General features: G+C 39.3%; 1 protein-coding gene across 16 annotated transcripts in view; it reads right to left on the reverse strand.

The window, feature by feature from the left end:
• Nucleotides 1–6514: 6514 nt before the first annotated feature.
• LDB2 (LIM domain binding 2) overlaps nucleotides 6515–25791 on the reverse strand; it is a 363991-nt gene continuing 344714 nt past the window's right edge. For 3 of the 16 annotated variants that reach the window (XM_088163182.1, XM_088163183.1, XM_088163178.1), the window contains 3 exons: nucleotides 18370–18493; nucleotides 17101–17252; nucleotides 6515–7807 (listed from right to left, as the gene is read on the reverse strand). In XM_088163182.1, coding sequence (XP_088019308.1) covers nucleotides 7577–7807; nucleotides 17101–17252; nucleotides 18370–18493 — 507 coding nt within the window. In that variant the 3' untranslated portion in view covers nucleotides 6515–7576. Of the gene's footprint in view, nucleotides 7843–10432; nucleotides 10576–17100; nucleotides 17253–18369; nucleotides 18494–25791 lie in introns of all 16 variants that reach the window. The other 13 variants (XM_088163192.1, XM_088163189.1, XM_088163184.1 and 10 more) reach the window with 11 other exon arrangements.

Here is a 25791-nt window from a genome sequence, read left to right on the forward strand (position 1 = left end):
CAAAGGATATTTTAAATTAATCCACCTGTTAATCAGCTAAAGGAGGTTGTTGCACTTAAGAAATCAGAAGTTTTGGCACTGAACAGCATGGTCACAGATGGTTAAAAAATAAAACAAATGAATAAAATTAAAAACATATTAAATCAGATCAATTTTCCATTTTCCCCTTTGAGTCTTGACCTTGCAGCTATGTGCCCATCCTGGTGCCTGGCAGTGCCTGCATGAGGCCCATCGCTAGAAGGTTTCCTTCATTACTGATTGCAGTTTTCTTCCCCTTTATATGGCTTTTCCTTGGAAACTGCTGTCTTGTAGATTGCCACTTTCAGAAGCCTCAGACTGTTTGAAGGCAATTATTATACAGACCACTCCTTCCTTCCCCAGCAGTTCCCTTCCCTACTTGAGAACTGGCCATGCTGTGGGTCTCGCAGAAAAATCATAGGACTCGACAACTCTCTTTCCATTTTAAAAGCCCATATCCTACTATTACATGGTCTTGAGCTCAAAAATGTTGCCTCCCTGTGGAGTGCCACTGTTCAGCCCCTCATTATAACCTGGCCATTAGTATTTTTTCCTCCCTCTCAGGAATGCAAGCGGCATCTACAGTAAAGCCAAATCCTGCTGCGTGAAATTTGAGTCAGGCCCTTCACAAGGAAGTCCTGACTTCTTTGAAAAAGGGGTTATATTAAAAAATAATACATTTTCTGGAAGAAAGAAGGCTGATACAGGTTATATTTTTTTAGTTTTTTGGCTGAAATAGCAGCGAATTAAATAAAGCCAACTTGAAGCTCCCCATCCCTGTTGACACAAAGACCAGCAGAGGAGATAGCTGAGATACATAAAAAATGAAATTGCATTACTGCTGCAGAGCTCAGGAACCACAATAAAGGTTCGTGATTGCTGTCCAGGGACACTTTAGCTGTAAGCCCATCTCCTACAGCACTTCCCACCTGATTCACACTGGAGGAGCTGGTGTCTAAGCACAGACACAGACAGAGCTGCTGACAAACTCAAATGAAAAGATAGCTGTCTCAGTGGGTCACCCTTTGTTACCACCCTTTGGAACATGAGTTTAACCTGGAGGGGAGATTTCAAAGAAAACAGCTGAAAATTCCCTTTCAGAATGGAGTTTGCAGTCAAAGACAGATACAAGCCCCAGTATCGACCACAGTTCCTAAATTTCACACCTTCTGTTTGCTGAATTTGATCTCTCTTGGCAAGCTGGGAGCAGCTCACCTTGGTTTTGATGGGTTTGTCTGCGTGGAGCACATGAGAGTCTTGTGTTCTGTTTTGCACATGGCCAGAAAAAGATGGAAAGTTAATGTCATTGTGCAAAATCACAAACAAATTTTCATAAGCTATCAAAGAGAGATGGAAGAAAATAGAATGGAAAAAAAAATCCCCAGCATGTGAAAGCACCAAATACCAGCTTTTAAAAGCTTTTTCAGTACTCAGACCCCCCAAGAGATTACTCAGGGAGGATGAAACTTCATGTGATGAAATGAGAGTTGCAGTTGAATTCGATAAGGAGTGTTAAATGCCTGCTTTATATCAAGCATTTGCTAAAATGTCTCCTAATGCATTGCAAAGGAGCTGCTAACCTTATACATTACAGCTGTTCAATACAAAATTATATGTAGCAACTTAGATGAATTCAGAGTTGTTGAGACAGAGCTATTAATTAAACTGGGGTGATACACAACTTGAGGATCTCCAGAGATCATGCAGAGTTTCTTTTAACATAATAGAAAATACTGCTACACACACACTCTAACGTGCTCTGCATGTCACTTTCCAACTGATATGGTCTTGGACATCTGTGAAATATTTACAGGGCACTGTACAGATTGAAGAAAAAAAAAAATGACAAAAAAGACCCCAAACATTCCCAAATTAAAATTCCTCATCCTCGTAAAATCCCCACAAACACACACAGAAAATAAAGAAAATTAACCTGAAGAAATTCAGAGTCCCGCATGAGCACTGACCTAAAGGATCCTGAATTTGGTTGTCCAACAGGTGTGGAGGCACACTGGGTGGGCATTTACCTGGTTCAGCTGAAGCACATTCCCTTGCTAATGTGCAGTTAGCTGTAATCTGAATTATCAGGGATGGATTCAGTATCTTATTCAAACTAAAGCTGATCAATCTCATCCTGATCCCTGTAAAATTGATGGAAACAGAATTGGGAATTTGTTGGGCAGTATTTGGAGCTGGAGTGTTTGTACTCTGCTGTAGATGGATGTTCTTTATAAAGTTTTTGATTCTGTATGCATAAATGAATTATTTCCTGATGTCATCTTTAGTGCATAATGGTGTTTTAAAATGTGCTTATGAATTAAGACTGCCCATAGACCCATTAAAAATTATTTCTTGATGTGAGGGATAAAGTTCTTTTATTTCAGAAGTGATTCACAGGGTCATGGAAGAAATGCTTTTACAGTTAGATTGCTCCATCACTGTTCCTAATAAAACCTCTCCCCTTTAAAGAATTGATACTAGTTGCAGTCAAAATAACATGGTAAATTAGAACAGATTATAATACAGTAAGCATTCAGTGGAAATGCATATTTTCTCAATAAATGTATGAGTATGGTCCATAAATTTAGAGACTTCCATAAGTGACTCTCTATCTAAAGGTACCATCTGCCTTTCTGCAATGCTGGGGTACCACCAGGCTTCCTAATAGAGCATAATGACATGCTGGAGTAACATCACTTCTATGGGATGTTAAATATTCAGTAGCTCCTCTTACATAGTAGAAGATTCAGGCCTTAGCCTTGTATAAAAATATGCTGTCAAAAGGCTAGAAAAAACATACAAATCATCCAGTCCTGCTCAGTAAAACCAGCTGCTGGGGTTACGTGCGCCCCAGGGCAGCTTTAATTTGGACATGCAATATATCACCATAGGGCTGCTTGATCAGAGTTGCAGTCTCAGGAAATATTTTCAGGACTATTCAATTTCCATTAGCAGTTTCTCCAGGATATATTAGACACAAACTGGGTTTTCTTCAATATCAATCATTCATGTTTTCTCTTTCATCCTGTCTTTGCTAAAATGGGATTTTCATGGAGGCTGTGAAATTGCAAAATTTAGTCTGTTCTATCATTTAGACTCCTTTAATGGTGTTTTGCAGCCATGGCTGGGTAGGGAGCCTCTCTCCACTCTAGTGTGAGAGAACACCCAGTGATGTTCAGTATTGTGCCTTTCCCTTTGGAAGTTTCCTCCCCCTCTAACTCCTGAGTCTTCCTGCACATTTTGACTGATCATCCTTGGCATCCTCAGCTCTCTGGTATGGGGTGCTTTCACTCTGTTCCCCAAGGATGTGAGTTGGTCACTTCCCAAATGTTTGAGAGCGGTAACTTCTCCAAGGCTAAAAATCAGTCATGACTTTCACAGAGGTCTGTGATGCTGAAAGAATGCAAATACTAGTTATACCTCCCAAGATCCCTTCCAAACTGAATTATCCTACCACATTATTAGACACATACATATCATTGCAAAGACGATGACACCTGAGAAAACCTGCTTTCTGAAGAGATTACAAATTTGTAAATACTGCTTAGTTTTTCTTGTTGTGGAAAGAAAGAAGGAGCTTTAGGAACTGAAATGCTCTCAAAAGGGGCAGCTGGTGAGACCAGCTGGTGATTCACAGGAGTTGGAAATTCTCTAAGAAATGGACTTTGCTGAACGAAGACTTCCCCCCAAAAAATAAATCCTCAAACAAAACAATTCAAAGAACAATCAAAACCCACCAGTCCTTATGACTCTCACATGGTTCAAATTCTTTGTAACAGCAACCAGCTTGGTTATCAGTGTTCGTATTTGGTCACTTTACTAATTATGTGATTCAGCTTTTCCAAGTAAACTCCCGGAATTTCCTCCCTCTGATTTGCACGGGCACTTCTCAGGGCCAGTATTTCCCTCCATTTAGTTAAAACAAACAAGAGCTTTCTTTTTGAAAGTATTTCAACATCATGAGATAAGTTTCCTTCCTCCTTTTAATAGCTTCAGGGCTCCCCAGGGGCAAGTGCCAAAAACATTATTTCCTTCCAAATTCTAAGAGAGATACAATGTTCTGGTAGGTGGTGAGATTAGATTACAGTAAAATTAACTATAGGTTTCCAGCTTTCATTCTTCAGACTGCAACCTCAGCTCTTACAAACCTGTTGCTTCAACTCATCTGTGGTGTTTATCCACCTTTCCCACTGCTCTGTGCCAGGCAGTCATGGAGCACATGATGCAGCCATGGAAAGGGGTTTTAACCCTTTAAGTGCAGAGGAAATAAGATGCACAGCTACATGGTCGTCTTTCATGACAGGAAGAAAGAGACAAGTTTATTCAGAAACACACTTGGTTTTATAGCATGACTCACAATTCCAAGAGTAGAGAAAAGGTGACTGGTTCAGAGAGAAGACACCCCATTCCCAGGGCCTGGTCATGTACCACAACAGGTGTTCTATCTTTGTTATTAATTCCTTTTTATTTTGACCAAATTATCACCCTGGGAGAAATTCTCCCTTGCCTTGAGCTGGGCCAGCTTATTGGCTGGGAACAGAGCTGAAAAGCTCCAGCCTGGAATATTTTTCAGGCTGTAATTTTCTTACTTTTTCAATATGTGTCCCACACGCATGGAAGCCACAGTGTCATTTAATGACAACCCCCGACCGAAAGCCACAGAATCCATTAGTTCATGGAATCACTGTTCTTTAATCCTCAACCCGTGGGGACAATTCCTGAGGACAGGGCATGAGCTCTTAGGATCAGAAATGGGATCACAGGCTCTGTCTTGAGTCTACTATGTCATTTCAAACATGAAATGAAAAGCTCATGCAGCAGCCCAGGGCATGGGGCAGTGAGGAGACTGTGTGCAGCTGCTGTCCATCTCAACCACTTCCTCAAGCTGGTCCATTTTGGACATTTCTTTTATGAATAAATAAAATCAGCTAGCTGTGTCTGTTGTTCACCCTAACCGCAATAGGGTGGATTGATAGCTTGCAGACAAGGGTTTTGAGGAGATATGGAGAAAGTGTCCTTGGAGATTAATTCAAGGACAGCACTCTAAGGAGTCTGTTGCCCATTTTTCAAGCGTTCCTGTGTTTATTTACTGAAACAACAGGAGTAATATCACATAATAAATCTTATAAAAATTGAAATAGTAGTGCCAGTCTTGAAAGATTAATAATAAGGAACGCCTTTTAGAGTGTGCTCATGGAGATGTAATATGAATGATTAGTGCTCTTGAACATTAGAATTACAGTGTATAATTGTAATGTTATAGCGGTTATATAGAAGCCAGAGATCCCCTAACGGAATAAGTTGTGAATTTAATTATTTACATGGAAAAATCAGGGCTGATATAGTCACTGAATGATAGAGCTACAGTTTCCTACATTCTGAAAGTGTTACAAAGGAGCAGCATCCAGAGCTATCTACATTTGTTATTTAGCTAGTTTTAAATTCTATAGTTGATTTGGAGCTTGGGGTGTCTTTTAGGCTATCTGCCTGCAAGGAGTACCATGGGTGCCAAAATTCATTGAACAAGGATTTTGCTTGCAGAAGTACGGGCCCACATCAAGGGCCAAGGCTGGCTCCTGGGGCAGGGAGGGAGCTGTGTCTCACCAAGAACCAAGGGGCCACACAGGGTGCTTTGCCTTGTGTTCCTTCTGCAGTGGTGGTTTTAAACTTGTTTGGTAGAATCACATCCAGAAAAAGCATGATTAAAAAAATATGTATATATGCTAAGGAGACACATATCCCTAGGCTGGCTTCTGGGTATACATACAGCCACTTAAAAAAACCCGAGGAGTTCTTCAGCTGCTCTTACAATGTCATCAATACTGAAAGTAGAGTTTCAGGGAAGAACAAAACACCACTCCCCTGCACAAAAGGCAGGATTGTGTAGATTCAGCATCTCTCTGCTGACAGTTCTCCCTGTGTTTGCCACTCTTAGGGTGCACCCTGCAGGGTTTCCCAGGTGCCTGGGTATGTGGGTGTGTGCCTCAGTCCTCCAGCTAAGCCCAGGGCTTTGCAGGCTGGGCTGTGCTCAGAGCAGCTGCACCACTGCAGGGGTTTCACTGGCCCCGTGAACAATTGATGTGATAGCAAAGCAAAGAAAGGAGGATTTTTAAAATCCTCTCATCGCCAGTTGAGGGACTTGTCATAAAACTATCAGACAGAATTCAGCAGAGTGCAACCCCTGCTCCGATAAGCCCTGGCCCTGGAAGGCAAGGGATGCAAAGTTCAGGATGGAGCTTCTCTGGCTGGATGCCCAGCATTCCCTCACACTTGGCTCTCACTGCTGTAACTCACCTGTGGTGCTGCACATCATTATTGTCAGAACAAGAGCATCAAGCCAAATGGAGCTGCAAACGATTCACACCAAACCATAGGCTTTCCCTTTAGCTGCAAAAAGACTGCAATTCAGTAAAACACTAATTCCAGAAGTCCCTGGTGCATGATCCTGAACACAGGTGTGTGTGTTGTGCATACAAGGAACTGTAAATGCACTGTATAAGAGCACATTTGTTAACACAGTTTATTGGCACACTTATTGGCAAAGCATACATAAAATACAGTTGTATTATATAACACACTGACTCACTGTGTCTTTACATGATGAGTTGAACATATTAATATGTAAATGAAAAAAATTAGTTTCTTTTATAAAGTTTCACATAAATACACCGGAATAAAAAACAAAACGAAACAAAAAAGTAAAACAAAAAATGAGGGCTTTACAAAAATATTATACAAGAAATATACTATGAAAAGAAATAACAACAAAGCCAACTCAGATACAATAATAAAAACACAAAAGTTTTAGATTTATTAAGCTGCCCACAAAGTTAATGGATTACATGGCTTTAAAATATCTGGATCGACAGCAATTTTACAAAGCATAAACTCTCATAGGACTGGGTGTCTTTTTCCACATAAAAATATTTCTCATGTCTTCGATGAAAAAAAGACATTTCTTGTTTCAGTATTTTTATTAAATGATGGATAGAGTATCTACTGGCATCAGCTAAATGTAAATGAAAAATGCTGGATCCTTTAAATGATTAACTGATGAAAGAAAAGTAAAACAATGAACAAAAGTTACTTTAAATTACTTTTCCTTAAAAGCTGATATTTTTCTGAAACAAGAAATTTCAGGTGCAAGTTGAAAAGCAGAAAATATATTACAATTGTAAAAAGTTTTACATAGTTATGTTAATGAGATCCTGAGCACTGATGACTTGTTAAAATATGGCCATTGTTTGATGAGGAAAAAAACAACCCCTTCCAATAAAATGCACTGTTAGAAATTTGCCATGAAATGCTGTTTAATTTTCAATTATTTTAATTGAGGTCAGTGCCAGTATCTAGCTGTATGACAATACTTCCAAGAAACGTATATGGAAGCTTATACAAGAGTTTTCCCTAACGAAAAAAAGTTGGATAGTTTTAGTTTAGAAATAGATACTGTATCATTTGAAAGGTGTTTTGTTTAAATTTTATTTTGAAGAATGCTGTGAAACAGTAATTAATAACCCACTGAGGTACATTGCAGTGGGCACTGCTGCAGAATAACCTATTGGGAAGCTTGTGGTGTGGGGTTTTCAGATTTAGTCTCCTGGTTAGCAGGAGGTTTGCTGTTCCACGGGCTGTTATTTCCCAGTGCAGGTGAATTGTTGAAATCTTCTTCATCATCCATGCCATTTGCTGCATCATACTGTGTATTCTCTAATCTAGTGATAAGCCTTTCGTCTTCATCCCCAAATTCGCCGCCCATCAGAGTTGGTTCTCCTACCACCATCACATCCTGTGAACAGCACCCAATATTTGTTATATGGAAACCTTGAGAGAGAAAAAATCAACTTAAAAAAATTAGGTTAGAGAATTTGCATCTCTTTAACTTTGTGACATTTGAACAAGAGTTAAAAGTTCCCATATAGCAGGAACAAGGAGAGAGGCTTACACTTTATTTCTAATATAATTAAAAACTATAACAAATCTCTATAGCCGCATGCTCATGGCTCTGGATCTCAGAAACCCCAGAACTGAAAATCAGATAAGCTGAAAAACATGCCTAATTTTAAGCAAATAAACAGGCTATGAAACTGCCTTTAAACTTCTCCTTGAAATATGTAGCCTTTATCCAGTAAATCCTTCCTGAGCCATTTTCTTTGGAAAGGCACCAGGGTGTATCTCAGTTGGAACTTGGTGATATGCGTATTTTAAAAGAAACCACATTTCTTATCCTCAGACTTCTCAAACATGGAGCACAGCACTCTAATAAAGATGGTAACTCTCTTATCCATAGCCAGCCAAGCCCTTTTACGCATCCAATATACTTGACATTCTGCTACTTAATTATGGTAATTAATTTAGGTAAAGTTTTCGATAAAAACAATGTTCACACTGATTTGACAATTTGCATAGCTAATTAAGTCATTAGCAAAAACCTGCTGATTGCCAACAAGCCCTGAATTTACCATCTGTTATTTCATGGTGCCTGTCACCTAACTCCATGTAGGCAACCCTGCCGCCAATCTGTGCAGTAAGAGGACCAATCTGTCCAGCTGGTACCGTAAAAGCAAGATGAAGAGTGCTAATTATAATTACACTGATGAAACTAGTACTCATCAGAAACTAAAGCATGCAAGAAAGAAAGAATTCATCTAATCACTGCTTTAAGTACAAATTGTCCTTCCATGAAAACAAGTAAACCGCCTACTGTACTCCAGTGCATCACAGATTTGCTGCAAAAAAAACCTAAGCAGCATGGGATAGAAAGGTGCAAACTTGAGATTGGAAAGCAAAGGTGCAAAGCCAGAGAGCTCTCTTGTTCTCCCTGTTCAAGGGAGAATCAGGCTGCTGTGCTAACAGCTAAAGAAATATGTGGGATGCATCTTTTCATGCAGCTCAGGTGTCAGGGCATCAGGTAGTGCTTGGTAGAAGTGCAATAATTCCAGATGTGTAGCTTTGTTCCTGCTGATTTAACAAGCCTTTCCAAGAATCCTAGTGAACAACGGATTCATTTTTTAAAGGATCTGCTCCTCCTTATGAATGTTAAAAGCAAACAGAAGACAAATGTTTGCATTTAATAAGGTTTCTTTTTAATCAGATATCTACTTCCTTCACCACAAAACAATACAAGTTATTGCCTGCAAGTGTTTTCAGTTTCTTGATATCCCTCAGCAAAGGCTGGCATGTTACAAAAGGATGTTTGTGTCGCATTTTCAGCCTGTGCTACGTAAAAAATTTGTGAGTATATGAAAATTGTCTGTTTTGTTACTCCAGGTATCCATAAAATATTTGATTAAAAGTACCTCACACACAGCTTTGTGACATAGAAGTTTAAAAGACAAAGGTGTTCATAAGCAAAGGTTTATTCTAATTTATCCCATCTCTCTAAACAACAGGCAATATATAGTGTGCACTGCTGAACCAGCCCTGATCCCACTGTACTGCGAGAGCATTAATGATGAAAGAGACCTGGCAGAGGACAGCGAGCTGGGTGTGAGTGTGCAGTGATATATGGCAGGCAAAAAGGACCACAGTGGCTGGAACACAGAACCACAGACCAAGGTGGCAAGAGTTCCTTTTAGTTCAGCATTCTCAAGGACAGGCCTCAGGTTCTCTCTGTTGCCATACCAGCAAGGAGTCAGTGACTTGGATGAGACTTAGACAAGCGCATCAAAAATCACTATGGGGCGGCAACAGCTGGCTGGGGAGGACACGTGAAAGAATTTTTATATCCACAAAATGATTGGGAGGGGAAATATGCTTAATAGCTGCAAGTGCTGAAAGGAAGACAATCACTTTAGGCTAATCTGAGGAGATGTAGTCTAGGGTAGTAAGATGGCATTAAGTAAACAAAAATGTAATCCCCACTGCTAAGACAATATTCCTGTTACTGATAATGGCAGGCTGAGGATTAATGATCCCACTGGAACAGTGATAGTTTTACTGCTCAGGTCACCTAACACTAGGCTAGGAAAAAATCTCAGTCTGTGGTAGGAAACATTCGTGCATCAGTGATGTTCAATGACCTTTAAGTATTTCCACCTCTAATTTCTCAGGTTCATTGCAAATATTACTCCTTTCGTATAATGACTCCCCCTGAGAAAACAGTTTGCACTTGTATTTCCCTCTATGCTATTGAGTCTCTCTCTCTCTCTCTGGGAATTGAACTACAGTTATATTGAGGTTAGTGGAGTTTTCCCTCTATTTAAAAGACTGATATCACAGCATTCTTTACAGGACATCTGAAAAAAAATTCTTTACAATCTTGCCACTTATATCAGGCAAAAATAGTGTCTCAGGAAGCGCACATGCTGTCTCTTCCCCAGAGGATTCTGCTCCTCAGACTGAAAGCTGAAGACCCCACCAAGTGCACCCCATTGAACCTCCACTCACTAGATCCCGTGCAATGACCACCAACCTCTGAGGAGGACTGGAAGTGACTCCTTTTAGAGCCCCTCAATGCTTCTCCTTAAATTGGCCAGTGGGGGTCACTGCTGTTGAATGACACAAGGCTCCATCCCTCCCAGGGTTGAGGCTGCAGCTCTGGAGTGCTCCTAGCTCCTGCTCATGGAGTGAGAAGCAGAATCCAAGAATTAAACCCTAGTCTCTTGCATGGCAGCACACACTGCTATGGCCTAGTTATGGCAGCACATATTTGACTAAATTAGTTTAAAAAAATTTAGACTGTAGTCACTCAATCTTATTAATTTACTCTGTGATTAGAAACAACATTTTTGGTCAAGGAATGTCTCATGATAGTAAAATATGGTTGTAGTGAAGCACTGTAAATAAAGCAGTGGTTGTTTTACATTATGTGATAGAAATGTAGTATTCTATAATATAACCACAAAAGCAGCTTTCATGTATATCATACTTTTCATCCTGTAATAACCCTAGTTGCCATCCAAACTTAAATAGATGCACATAAACTATACACAGAGATCACTTCACACAACACTCAAATGCAAGCACTTCTATTTAACAGACTGGTCATTTCTAGGTTTCATCTCTTTTTTTATACCAAGCCTCAAAATTTAACTCTGCCTTGCTCAGTTAAGTGACTATACTTTTAAATGGGATCATCCTATGTCTAAACAATGTCTTAGTGAAGTTTGGAGGTAAAAATATCTGGTGGGCCATATAAAATTCCCCATCCCTGAGCTGCCAGCTTTGCTGCTGTTAATACATAGCCTTGCCCAGTGTGTTACAGTGATCAGTTCATAGCTCTCTTGTCACAGCCCCTACAAGTAGACAAACTTCACAAGCCTAAGGTAATTAAAAATGCCTGGCACTCTTAAGTATATAATTCAAGCATATCTCATCCTTTCAAGGACTGGAGGTTGCACTCGTTTGAGCAGGTAGCATACCTCTAAGTACTAAGTCAAAACAAGAAGGGTTCCTCCTCCTGCTTTCCTTTTTACAGATTTGTGTTAGCGGTATTTATTTTAATAATTGACTTTTTAGTTCCTTGGCACAAAAATTATTAATGACTGAGAGCCCCACTGCTGCCCACACCCATAATGGTCACTGCTTCCACGAGAAGAACATCAGACTGATGTTGGTATTGAAATGATCTTTAGAAACAGAACTGACATTTTAATTAGGTTTCAGAGTAAACACTTTCTAGAGAAAAATCTTTCACATCTCATCATAATTCTCACTGTTAACTTGACATTCTGTTCTTGTTTGGAATGTTTTTCCTAAAGCACGAGAACTGGAAACAAAGTTATTCTCTCATCTCCTTACTAAATCTTAGATTCTGAATTGCATGGTTTTGAGACATGTGATAATTTCTGACACTAATCTCTGGCCCTGTAACTGCAGCTCTGGTTCCACAACATCCATTACAAACCACCTAAACCTACCCCGTTTCTGAAACACATGAGAGACTGTATTGCTCCCTTCCACATCAGCAGGTTTATTTATGGATTTGGTTTCTGAGGAGCTTACAGAGAGCTACAAAGAGAAAGAGAGACTATTGAGGTATGTAACTTGCTTAAAGAGTGCAAGGAGGTTCTACTTCAGACTCTGGATGTGAAAAAGAATTTACATTTACACAGTGGCATGTAGTGATGCTTTATTCTTTCCAACAAATGATATTTCACTGGGTTCATGGTTACAGCATTACACTCAACAGGATCTTCTTTAGTAAATGAAAGCAAGATCCACCTGTTAATGTCTGTGGTGATGACTGGGAGCAGCATAGAGCAATGGTTCCTAGAGTTTGTGAGAGGTGTGGATTGCTATCACTCTTCAAATATATGAAAATGGATCAATGTGCCCTGTTTTAATTAAACTTAACAGAGAGTAACATTTAGGTGAAAATAGCTGTATAGGCCCCTTCTGATGACCTTGCTTATACCTGTAATCCACAGATCACAATATACAAATCACTGCTCTGTGGGACACATATTGAAAAAGTAAGAAATTTACAGCCTGAAAAATATTCCAGGCTGGAGCTTTTCAGCTCTGTTCCCAGCCAATAAGCTGGTCCAGCTCAAGGCTAGGGAGAATTTCTCCCAGGGTGATAATTTGGTCAAAATAAAAAGGAATTAATAACAAAGATAGAACACCTGTTGTGGTGCGTGACCAGGCCCTGGGAATGGGGTGTCTTCTCTCTGAACCAGTCACCTTTTCTCTACTCTTGGAGTTGTGAGTCATGCTATAAAACCAAGTGTGTTTCTGAATAAACTTGTCTCTTTCTTCCTGTCATGAAAGACGACCATGTAGCTGTGCATCTTATTTCCTCTGCACTTAAAGGGTTAAAACCCCTTTCCACGGCTACACTGCTCTACAGTACAAAGGTTTGGGCTTTCCAGAAAGTTTTATTTGAAACAGAAGAATATGAAAAATGCTAAGGAGCATGATTTTAGCCAGTAAGAATGCTTGAAAATGTTGCAGTTAGCTTCAAATACTAAGGGAAATTATTAGTACTGTGTAAGCGGTAAGACAATGACACTCCCAAATTAGATAACTAACTTCTTTAAAATGATAGGAAGGCTAACATTAGAAAGGCAGGTTTTCTATGAACCTTGTAGAACTCTTGCTCATTGCTCTTTGTCTAGAGGAAAGTGGAAATTGGTAACTCCAGTTTCTGCCCAATGAGCCTTCCAAAGATCAGATGCGATTGAGAATATGAACAGATCCAAGTTTAAATTACTGGCATCTGCTGAGACTAAGGCAGATGAGTGGACTACAGTTTCTGGGTCCCTGTCCTGTCTGTTTTCTTTATGCACTATAACCAGCCAATGCATCTATGGGAAGTACTGGCAGTACTGAGCCTGCACCCACGAGAGCCTGAGAAAAGAAAACTTCTGGTGAGAAAAACGTTTTTGTATTTGTGCTATCGGACTGACTTTACCAGCACTTAGTTCTACTTTCACCACACTACTGTGTGTTGTCTCAGCACCTACAGGATTTGGGTCAAAAGCATCACTGGACAAGCAATGGGCCAACCTAAGGATGAGTTGTGTGGTGCAGTCATGGGGCACACTGGCTAACTGCATTTGTGTTAAGAATGTAGGAAATATGTAATACATAGAATAGGCATTAAACAAGGGACTTGGGCCAGAAGAGTCATGCTGACAAGAGATACTGAAGGACTGCAATCAGTAGCCTGAGAATCAACAGAATCACAGAAACCACAGTTTATCCCACCATCATAAGATAAAATGGGTACAATAGAGTGCAAGTGACTGTCAAAAGGACAAAATTTTGTATTTTAATTACCACAGTTGAGAAAGTTTAAACAATAGTTAGAGATAAGAGGATGGACTCAGAGCGAACATTTTCAAATTCCTGATGAGAGGGAAGATAACGACCCACTAGCAGAAACCCTTCAGATGCTTTTATGGATTGTCACTAGGGATGTATCAGAAAGTGTCAGCACTGTGGAAGTGCTAATAAATTTAAGGCAGCACAAGGAGCACAAATGATACTGATTGAGTAGGCTTCAACAACTGAACCTCAGGATGCAGTGCCAACCTGACCCATGCACAGAAACACAATCATGTCATTTCTCTTTCTGAGCTTGGCTCTGTATTGTCTGCACTGTCCCTGCCTGGACAACTGATCAGGAAATAAGGTGGAGGAAATGGCACAACCTTCTCCTTCTACTAGTAGAAGAATGTCTAGGTGACAAGTAACATTCCCTCATTAATCAAGGTTTTCTCAGACTGATGTATTTATCTGAAGAGCTGGAAGAGGTTGTGAGGAAAATGAGAAAACTCTGACGTTTCAAGCTTTGCCACAGCTGACGGTACTTCTGTTTTCTGGACACTATCCTGAACATGGGACATTTGCCTCCCCAGGCTTGAAGACCTCATTAAAGAAACAGAAGTTAATGGTGTGAGTGAGAAGTGTGGATGAGGTGTATGATAATTTAACATATGTGTCAGAGTTTATGCAGCATTAATGTAGGAGCAAAAGGGAATAATTACTAATGTCCTAAATCAAGAAACATCACATGGAATAGAGGCTAAGAAAACACTATTTAATCAGGATTAATTTACTATCAAAGTTAAAACAACACAGAAGCATAAAAGAGACAGGAAATGAGATGTGATTATGGTGGATAGACTGACTTTGCTGGCAGGGAAGAAATCACTAGAAAAAAAGAGAAAGTTGGAATACAGGACTTCATATTAATCCAGGGTTGATACAGATATGAGCTCATTGTGGGGGTCTCCAGAGAGGAGGATGAGAAAAATGGAACTGAAGCTATCTCTGGTTATTTGAGTAATCTGGATAGAAGATGCAGTGATTCCATTCCCCTGCTCTTATAAGTAGAGGGGAAATGCTTTTAACACTGAAAGTGAATGATTTCAGTAGGGTGGGGTTTTTTTCTACTGGGTAGGAAAGTCCCATTCACAGAAAGCTGTACGGCCAAATGAATATTTTAGTGAATTGAAAACTGCAAAATTGTGTTCAAAGATCTCTTGTCTTCTACTGCATGTAAGGGAAACCAAATATTAACTACTAAGTGATACAGTTTGAGGTACAGTTATGGGAAAGAAACAGAAAGCAAGTTACTGCTACCTGCAGCTATCTTCAGAAAGCAATGACAACAAGGTCCACTTCAAAGAATGCATAATTTTGAAGAAGCGTGGGATAACATCTCTTTATTAAACTGAAAAGTGTTGAATAGTTTTACACCAAAATATCCTCCTGCTAAAATTATTTTGAGTTCTGTCTACTCTATAGGGTGGCCAAACCATCAATTCCATCTGGTTTGCTATCTTTGCTGTGGGGAAGATGGGAAGAGCTGTTAGTATGTCAAATCGAACAGCTAAGCATTTTCCCCTTTGCAGATGGAAAGGAAAAGTGTCCTAAAAATGGAACCTGATCCTCCATACAAAAGAGTTTGGACCATTTTGCTACTCTGGTACAGAAAGCAAAAAATATTGAAAAACATTGAGTATGCAACATCCTGAAAGTAAATGAAGGCTAAAAATCCATCCCTCATATCATAATAAACTTCACCAATATGTGTCAGATGCTCAGCTGTCATCTCCATCAGAAGAGCAGCCTTGACTACTTCATCTGTCAGAAGCGGCCTTCAGCACCTGAAGTTACTTTCAATATCAGTGGGAGTGACAGGTAACTATCAGAGGGCTCAGTCACATTCAAACATTCAAGTACACAAGGCTGCCACTGAAGGCAACAAATGTCCTCTCTCCAGGGAGGAGCAGGCTGAAGAGAAGGAGGGGGACAGATTCTGGTCCTGCTGAATTCTGAGCAGAGTGTAGCTGACAGAAAATTTTTCTACTGTCCTTTAAAGTTGGAGACAACAGGGAACTAGCTGGTTGCTTGGGTTTGCACTTCATTGCAGTTTTTTCTTAAATATGGTTGAATATTCATCCAAAGGTTTTTTCTGGCAGACACCATCAGTGGGGTAGAGTAGTGCCTGCCACCAGGAGATCAGGTAGTCAGCCTTCTGACTGCTTGGTGCTGCCAGAAAAGCACAGAGATGCCTATATTAGGGAAAGAATCTGACTCTGGGGGTGCGAGCCAATTTTAATATGACACGGAGGAAATATGAGTTTAATGTACTGAAGCCCAAAGCTGTAAACTAGTGGATTGCTAAATCAGTTGCTAAACAAAAATCTTAATTTCATTTCACTGGTATTAGCCTACTCCTCTTTTTTTTTTTTTTAATCTGGATATTCCTAGGAAGTGTCTGCTTTGTGCTAACAAAACACCTATATCCTTTATCAGGTTTCAGAGTAGACCTAACCCCTTCCTATCTGCTGACCAGAAATCCAATAAAAATACCTGCATGTTATTCTCAGGATATGACTTTATGGTTCCTATAATATCAAATTAATTTCCCAAGCTTTAAAATGCATAAGCTATCTCCTTGTTGACCAAGGCACACTTTGTCACAATTTGGGGTCTGATTACCCTATATTATGACTAAGGCAATAAATGTGACATTATTAAAGTGCTGAGACAGTTGCTATCCTGGAAATGACTTGGTGTCTCCCTATACAGTTAGGATGTCAACAGTTACAGCTAGCAGGGTGGATAAACTGAGAGCCACATTCCAGGGGATCTACCCTCTGCAGGTGGAGTGATTGGACAAAGAGATAAGCTCTGCAGGTAAGAGAAATCATAACCTGCTCCTGTTCAGCATCTGATCCTGGCACCAATCAGAGGTAAGGTACTAACACAGAGAGACCAGTGGCTTCCTCAGGCACAGCTGTCCTGCACCACCAGGACACATCCCCACTTAGCACCTGGCAGAAGAATTCTGAAAGGCTCATGCTATGTCTGAAAACACGAGGCCTGATACTAGTCCCACCACTAGTGGAGAGACTCCCCCTGACAAAAAGGGGAACTGGCCCAGACCATTAAAAGATCACATCTGATCCTCAGGGCACTTCTATTTGAGGGTCCTGCATTAAAACTGCACTACAGAACAGCTTCTTCACACCTCTCCACTAATTCCCCAGCTTCCACAGCACACTGTGCAAGTTTGCCTTTTGCTTGTGATAGTTTTGGCTCAAGAATGCACCTTCTTTACAAGGTATGCAAAGAATTAAAGCACTGTAAGTGATTCAGGCCTAAAAGGAAAGTGAGACTTACAGGTACCTGACTTGATAGACTCAGGTTTGCAGCAGCTGACTTTTTCTTGCTGTTGGTACTATTTGCGTTGTTCCCAGCACTACTGTTGGAAGTGCTGCTGGTAGAGTTTTTCCTTTTTCTCCGTTTGGTTGTTGGTTGTCTTGTGGGTTCTGCTGCAATAAAATGGTAAGAAGGAAAGCAAATGGCAGATACTGTAAAGCATGAACTAAAATGATCCATAAGAAATACTGAAATATTTTTTCAATTAGTTTTAAATTGCTAAGTTTAATAGTAGCAGTTGTGTTAGATTTAACATACAAACCATAGAATGATATTTGGACCCAAACTAATGGAATCTGCTTTCAAATTTTTTTGATGGATTAAAAAAGCTTATTATCCCAGCATTGCTTATAAAGGTATTCAAAAGGATTTTCCTGATGGGAGTATCATGATAATGATCATTATGGTCCAAGTGACTGTGGAACTTGCTGAAGGTCACACAGCAAGAAACAGTGCTAAACAAAAATGCAGGTCTTACTGTGATGTAGGGTACAGCCTCAAATGATCCAGCCAGAGACAAAGGGTAAAGGAGCTTTCTACCCTATTGCTGCCATCCATGCAGCAAGCAACAAGCAACCACCCTTTGAGTTCCCTCTACATCTTGTGTGGGCTTCACCTTTAAAACTGCTGCTCCCCAGAGAACCCATAAAGTGTGCTAATGCCATTGCCCTGCAAGCCTGCAAAACTCAGATCTAATCAGGACAAATTACACAGCTTTGCTTAAACTGGCAAAGCACAGAGGGGCAATTGTTCTTCTCCAAATTTGGCCTGGGTACCCATGTGAACACTCTTAGATATAAAAACTTTTATAATCTGAAAAAAGAGAGTTATTATTTTGAGGTGTAAGAGGAAGGAGGTTAGGTCCAGGCCTGTAAATAACTTGATATTAGTCTCAAAGACAATTAATTATGAATTGTAGCTGTAATTTCAGAGTCACAGCAGGAAGCAGGATTACATAAACAATGAATTCTAATGGAGCCAGTAGGCATTTTGCATTCCATCTACACATATTTTTGTACTAAATTATATCCTAGTCACAGTGAAGCCATCTCAGTGTGCACATCCATAAATCAGTTGTGTCAGACTGAAATCATAAAATATCAGAATAATTTTCAGGCTTGCTTTGGAAGCATTGTTAATTTTTATTACTTTCCTTTATAAGTAAACTTTCCCATTGCTTCTCTATTAATTTTACTATAAGATAAGTGGAATATTGGAAGTGAAACATACCTGGTGGGGCCACCATTCTCTGCCATTTTTGAAATAAGCAAGTCTTCAAGCAGTCTCGAGGACTTAGATTGTAAGTTTTATGTCTTGACATCAGTTCCTGCATTGGCTCCAGTATTACACACAACTGGAAGAAAAAAATCAGAATAGAACAATTTCATCCAAGCAAAGCCTCCATTGATCAGTATTTACATAGTTGGTAATTATAATTGCATTTTTGGATTTTTTTTACTCTTGCTAACAGAGCATGCCCTGTACAGTTCAGTTTAATCTGCACTTGCAAAATCAAAACTCTGAATAGGGAAAACTTTTCTTGCTATTTAGTATCCTAGGTAATTTTTGGATGTGTCAGATAAACTTCAACTCTAGTCTTCCAGGCTACAGAGATTTCAGAAAACTAGAAAATGTTCATGCTTCATTGCCAAAGCTGCAAAGATTAATAAATAACAAAATGCCCAGAGTGGATTATCTTTCCCCTACAGCAAAATGTGTTCTTCTGACCTGCTGTACACCACAATGAAAACTTCTTATATTTTATTTTGATATTGCATGCAAAATAATCCAGGTAATTTTGGGATTTTTTGTCATATGAGGACTATACACTCTCCTCCTATCACATGAATGACACAAATGAGAAAAAGAGAGAAGTATTTTATTTTTCTTGTCTGCTTTAACGCTGAATATATGACACAGAGATTTCTGAAAACATGGAATTTCAAACACCTTTTTTTAAAATAGAGTCTTATATATTTTCTATCTGTTCACTTAATAATTAAAAATATTGTTCACTGCTTTCTACTTCTGTTAGCACAGCAGATCCAGCAGAAAGAGCACTGCACTGCTTTCTATTCTCTTCTATTTATAACCACAGAATCATTTCCTCATTTAAACCTCACTCAAAGTCATAGAAGGCTACAAAATTTCACATGTGTAACTGAGTGCTTACTCTTGTTTGCCAGAGCCTTGATTTTTAGGTATCCTGAATTTGAAAAAAAAAATCCAAGTTGACCTAAAGGTTCTACCTGAAATTTGCAGGGCTGGCACATAGGAGGAAATGGTTCCTTACTTGCAAACTGAGCACATACGATAAAGAAGTAGCTGGTACAGAATAAGCATGGAGCCTACATGTCATTTTTACTCATTTTTCAAAGCAGAACTGCATTTAGAAGTAGGGACAGGTTTGGCTTTTTTTACCAACAGAAGCAGGGCAACAAGTTGATCAAATGATTAGAAGTTAGAATGGCAACTGAAGAAAGATGTAACTTAAGCAAACTCTTGTTTTAAATTATTTACTTAATTTTAGGAAGTTTTGCTGAAGGAGTATCCAGGATTTACTTCATCAGGAGACGTTTTTCCTTAGTTCTGTTACAAATATATAAGACAGGAAACAAATTCTTCTCTCTGGGCTGCAGGGCTGAGCAATGCTTGCTCCACTCTCCCCATGTGCACCCTTCTCTCATTCATATAAATGGGGATGCAAAGTATTCAGGGAAAATAGTTGAAAGGGAGCTGCCATGAAGACTGAGACTAATTCAGCATTTAAATATTACTGTGCATTGGCACTGCTGTTTGATGAGCCTTTCATTAACAGAAGTTAAAACAGAGATATAACATAAAGCAGCAGGGAGAATGAAGAGCTTCAGTATGAGAGATTATTTTTTTCCAACTGTAGAAATTGAATCTGCAGTTGCCTCTTTGACTTTTTCTTACATAATTTTTACATATTTTTTGTAAAAAAATATCTACAAGATAATCTACAGATACTACAGATATCTACAAGATAATAGAAAGCTGCTATCAGATAGTGCACTCTGGGTTTGGATTTTCATCTAGTTCAATATTCTAACAAAAATTAAGATCATCAGGTCCTAAAATATATGCAGGATCCAGTTTATGCTGTGAAAAGGTGTTGTATTTTAGTTCATATTCAATTTATTCTGAGACCTGCAGGTGCTTGCTCAGGTTTTGTGCGTGTGTGTATGTGAGAGAGAAAGAGGTTTGTGATCATAAAGGACACCATTGTTTTGACTCTCAAAAGTCTGGTTTTCTGGCACAGCTGCCTAAATTTTCTCAGTATGAGCAGATAGCAGCAAGCATGAAAAGATATTTGTGATGATTCTGAACAAACTAGTTACCCTGGGCAGAGCACTAGACTCACATAGCTCTACTGCTGCTGGGACTAAAAATATGTAAATATATATGTAGGTTCTTCCAACATTTCCTTAGGGACACCTTATTCATTATATACTTACTCTTCCCTAGATATTCATTATTGGCAACAAAGAGAATGCTTCTTCTTTATCATCTTGGCAAAGATGTTTGCTATTGTGCTCTAACCGTAATGTGCACTGAGAACTATTCTGTCCCTGCTGCCTGTGGATATCTCGACTGCTAATATTGTACATAATCTCTTTCCCTTCACACACAAGATTAAAATTGAATACAGACCCAATATGTAGAAATGCTTGACTGATCTTACGTGCAAAGAGAAAAAAAATATGGGTACTGAGAGCCCTACTCTAGGACATGGGAAAGTCTCATCTTCTGGGCACTTGGGAGCTGTACCCACTCACATGAATTCTTGTTCTGCTTTTTGGGGAATTCATTTTCTTCCTCTAAAGTCCAAAAATTTTAAGATCAGCTTTGGATACTTGAGTAATAGGAGGGCATTGAACCCTATAGTTTTAAATGTATCTAACTTATGTGAATTGGGCATAAGTGTAAAACGAACTGGATTAAAAATTATTGCTATCAAATCTCACAGTCTTTTTTGGTGACCTTTGAGACCTACTTGAAATCTAAAGTGACTCAAACCCAAATCCTCGAAAGAGGAAATGATTGTGCTCCAATTATCTTAAGTCCAAGGAACTTGCCAGTGACAATCAGTAGCCTGTTTTTTTTCAAAAAAGACAGATTAAAAATGTGGGGACAAGATGCATTTAAAAGCTTGATTGGCCAAAACCACCTGCTGTCTTTAACCACTGGTGAGCAGGTAACTAGCAGGCTGGGTTGACAGAGTGAGTTCCTAAAACAAAGCTAATGGAATGTTTTATACTCCTGCATTCATTGGCATATAGAAGAAGCCTGAGGCTTAAACTGTCTATTCCCCACAGATCATCTAGTCTCCCTCTGTGAGATTTCTTCAAAACATCCATTTTAACATTTTTTCAAGCACTGGATAACACCAAAACGTACAAGTTTTTACTATAGTACTATATTAATAATATTTGGAACACCAACAAAACCAATCTCTTCTACAAGCAGTTTCTTCACAGCTTGAAATCAGTCACCCAAGAAAATAGCCTAAAGACTTCAAGAATTTAGTGTGGTGATGATGTATGATTACAGAAATAATTTCTACATTCCTAGGATTACCGAACGTTTAATGGCAATGCTTGACAAGACAGATATTTCCGAGTTCCAGGCTTAGGCAACACTAGAGGTGGGATCCACATGCCTGTGCACAGGTGTGTAGTACCAGCTGAAATGCCCTAGATGATGCTGGATCTGATCCACCAGATTGCTCTTGCTGTCGCAGAAGGACACAAAGCTCCATGTGGATGTTTCAGGCACTAGGATGTGTCTTAATTGTGTGTAAAGCTTAAAGTTCAAAGAAAAATTATATTTGTTTTAGCTTTTAAAACATACTTGGAACAATGTGTATCACAATAGATGATATACTTTCCCTCTGCAGTACTAAAACCCACTGAAAGAACTCTACGTTCTGCTTAATAACCCAGTATTATTAGAATTAGTTTCTAGCCCTCTTATCTGAGCTCATTGTGGTGATTTCTGACCATTACTCAGAACCATCGCTGTTTCACTGTCAGAGCTGAGAGCTGGAGCCAGCTCTAGGGATGAACACTTCACACTGGCATAACAGGTCACTGGCATAAGCAGCCTGCATTTGTGGGTGCCCAGTACACACTGGGACCCATGCACACATTTTGGTACTATATAGACTGGCTGTGACTTTCCTGGAGTTCCACGTGGATCCTATGGACAATTCATCAATTAGAGAACTTGGATCCAACCTGACAAAATTGTAATGCTATACCCTTGGGGCTCAAGGAAGTGAAAATAGGGAACATAACGAGGTATATTTGGGGCTTTTCTTTTTTCTTTGGTGTTAGTAAAACACATCTGGAAGAATTTTATTTATTTTTTAATTTTTTTTTTTTTAGGAGAAGACTAGCATTTACAGGTTTCAAAAACCAGTGTATTTCAAGAAGGGACTTATATGAGGAGATAGTGCTGGCACTGCAGACAGGAGTTAAAGGGTTCTGAGAATATGGATCCGCACATAATTTCCTGTAATACCTCAGTTATCAGCAGGCCACAAACTGGCCTTCATCAGTGAGGAGTCATATTCAGCTCTAAGATCAGTCCAGTCACACCAAGAATAGTTTTAGCCTGATGATTTTTGTTCTAATGCTGGGTTTTTATTCTGTTCTGAGAACAGATGCTCATTCTGGAAGCGGTGCAGATTAGCAATAAAGACCGATGTGAAAGCTCTCTTTTACCTTTTGCATACCATAAGCTAATGTATTCTATTTCTAATTTAATTAGCGATTACCCTCCTCATGAAGGCTCTCGCCTCCAGGAGGGTTTTTGGGTTGGCGGTGCTGAAGGCTGCTCTGCGGTCCTGCCGGCGCTGAGCTGCAGGTGGCAGAGCTGCCCCAGCCAACAGGCTCCCCTGCCTCCCTGCCAGCAGCACAAAGGAACGGCAGCCCTTCAGCTTTTTAATGATTTTTGCATTTTAAAGAGAAATCCGTGAGCCTCGAGTCTTGCCATATTTAGCTGGTGACACTACATAATCACCCAGCCAGTTTCCTTAAATCAGGAAACATATCTGGTCAGTAAGCCAGGTGGCCAACAAGTCCCATGGGCTACCAAAATAAGCAAGTTTTAAGTATCTTCCTATGGCCGCCCAGTTTGTCTGTATACATAAAAGTTTCACTAACTACAATTTAAAAAATGGAAATAGCTAAAAATTTTTCATGTAGATGACACTTACAAATGTTAATGTATAATGTAACATCAGTTTTTCTGAATGAGCCAGCAAGGAACCAGGCAGCAATGAGAGTGTTCCCTGAAGTTCTACTGAAATGGAGTTTTAACTCTTTGATGCTTGAAACTTCTCCTGGTCAAATGACTGTATCAATCACTTGAAAATTATAGGAACTTTTGCATATTCAGAGCACATGTTGATTTACAATACCTCCTAAAAGTGACAAAACCCTCACTTGAATGAGAGTATTAATCATTAGCTAATATTCAGGTAGGATGTTGACAGTGAAGGTATACCTGGAATACAATATACAGCCTTGAAGAGGTTTGGTTCTTTCTTTTAGAGCTTATTTTTTATACTCCACAAAGACTCTGGGTTATTAACCAACAAATCTAAACACGACGACATTTTATTTCTATGCTGAAATGCAGTCTTCCCTCTGCATCCCCTCTATGTGCTCTAGAGAAAACAACTCCAGTTAATGCTGCTAGAGAAATTCTGGCCCCAGTGCATTTCCCTGGGACAGGTCCCATTTCTTCAGTGGGGCAGGATTTCTGAAAAGAACTGAAATGTCTCTGCACATCCACATCTACTGTTTTATGCCCGTGCACAGGTACACGTTTCCAAGGCACACATTTCCAGATGTCCACGATATGTTACTGGTACATCTGCAGTGAGGAAGGGGACACACTATGGCTATTTTTTCAGGCCCTGTAAAAGAGCTATACCTGGAAGTTTGACTTCCTGGAGTACTTTCAAAACCTTGTATGAGGGCCCTGGATCTCCAACAGCATGGCACTGAAACAGGAAAGCATTGCTGCAGTCCTCAATACAGTTCATTCTTTGGAGTTAAAAACAGAGAAAGCTTATAGCTGATTTTAAATTTCTCTGCTCATGCTTGTTTTTCAGAATTAATGTAAGTTTCATTCCCCTGCTGAACAGAGGGAGGAATGAAAATTTCCTAGGAACATATTGCTGCTTCTTTCACTGGCCGGCTTGCAATTCACTGCTTAAAATAGCATGTGTTTTTTAAGAATCACATGTGAATACAGAACATTTTCATCTTAAAAACCATCTTTGTTTTCCATTAAAAACATGGAGATATAAATGAGAAATGTTTCGGGGTTTTATGAACTGAAAGAAATTAGGTGTTTTTTTACATACTTGTTTTCTAGAGGGGAATTCTTTGGCTTTGCTTTAAGCTCCTGCCCAGTATGTCAAGTCAAATACAAGTCTCTTCCATCAGTAATTTCAGTGGATCAGCTATACCCATGGTCCTTCCCTGCAAGATAAACTTTAAGCCAAAAGAAGAGGCTTTGAGATTCCCATCACTCAACTTACTATTCTTGCTACCTGCTTTCCCTTTTTGAAGAGCCACTGTGCACTCCTGCTGAGATGTGGAATTAATAAATGTTCATTGTACATCCCATGTAATGATATGCATAGAATAAATAAATGTTCTATTTTGACAATAGTTAGTGTAGCAAGCAGCAAATACAGTAACTGCTTGAACTTAAATTTTAAATCCAGTTATTTTAACCTGAATATTCAAAATCCAGTCTGCACAGGGTCATTTATTTTAGTGAAACCTTAGATGATCTTTGGGACAGAATGAAAAGCCAGCTCTTAACCCCAATAGCTTAAGTAGTCCAATACCACAGAGTAATCCCTAGCTTGTTTACTGTGACTACTGTTCTCTCCCTATTTCCAACTCCTTCTATGCCAAAGATTTTTTTTAAATGGCTGTGTATAAACAGACTGAAGTCCTTGGGTTTGCTACAAAGGTAGAAAACAATATGAGTTTTGAAATCTACATGGAGGTGGGAAACTTCTTGGAAATATGGTATAAGCACGCTAATTGTATTTCCTCCTAAATTAAAGACATTTGATTTAAATAGATAGTAATGAAAAGGTTTTAAAACTGTTACTAAAATAATTTCTTTTGGCTTTGACTTAAAATCTCATTGAGATGAATGATCTTTTCTTTCAGAGATCACACCTCTGAAAGAAAATGTTTTAGACTAGCTCAGGGTTCAGCAAGACAGCATCAGGTTGAACTTGGCTCATATTTTAAGTACATCTCCAAAACCATATGGAGTCGATATTTTGTGTTAGCTTTCAAAAATACAGGACGAGTTTCTGCAGCACAATACCATAGCAAAAGCAGATTCTGGGACAAATTCCATAACCTGAGATTTACAGGGTTTGGGATATATTTAATAGCCACCTCTCAGCACAGGAGAAGGTTCCACGTTTTGTGATACCATGCTGAGTCAAGAAATATTTGTATTTGCAATCACCTAAGAAGCTAGGAATTAGAATTTGCAGCTTAACACTTGCAATATTAGTGATCATTTGCATCTACAGCTTATTATTTGTACAATGACAGAGCTATACATATATTTTACAAAATA

This window comes from Sturnus vulgaris, chromosome 4 (assembly GCF_052056855.1).
Source record: "Sturnus vulgaris isolate bStuVul1 chromosome 4, bStuVul1.hap1, whole genome shotgun sequence".
Taxonomy (NCBI): Eukaryota; Metazoa; Chordata; class Aves; order Passeriformes; family Sturnidae; genus Sturnus; species Sturnus vulgaris.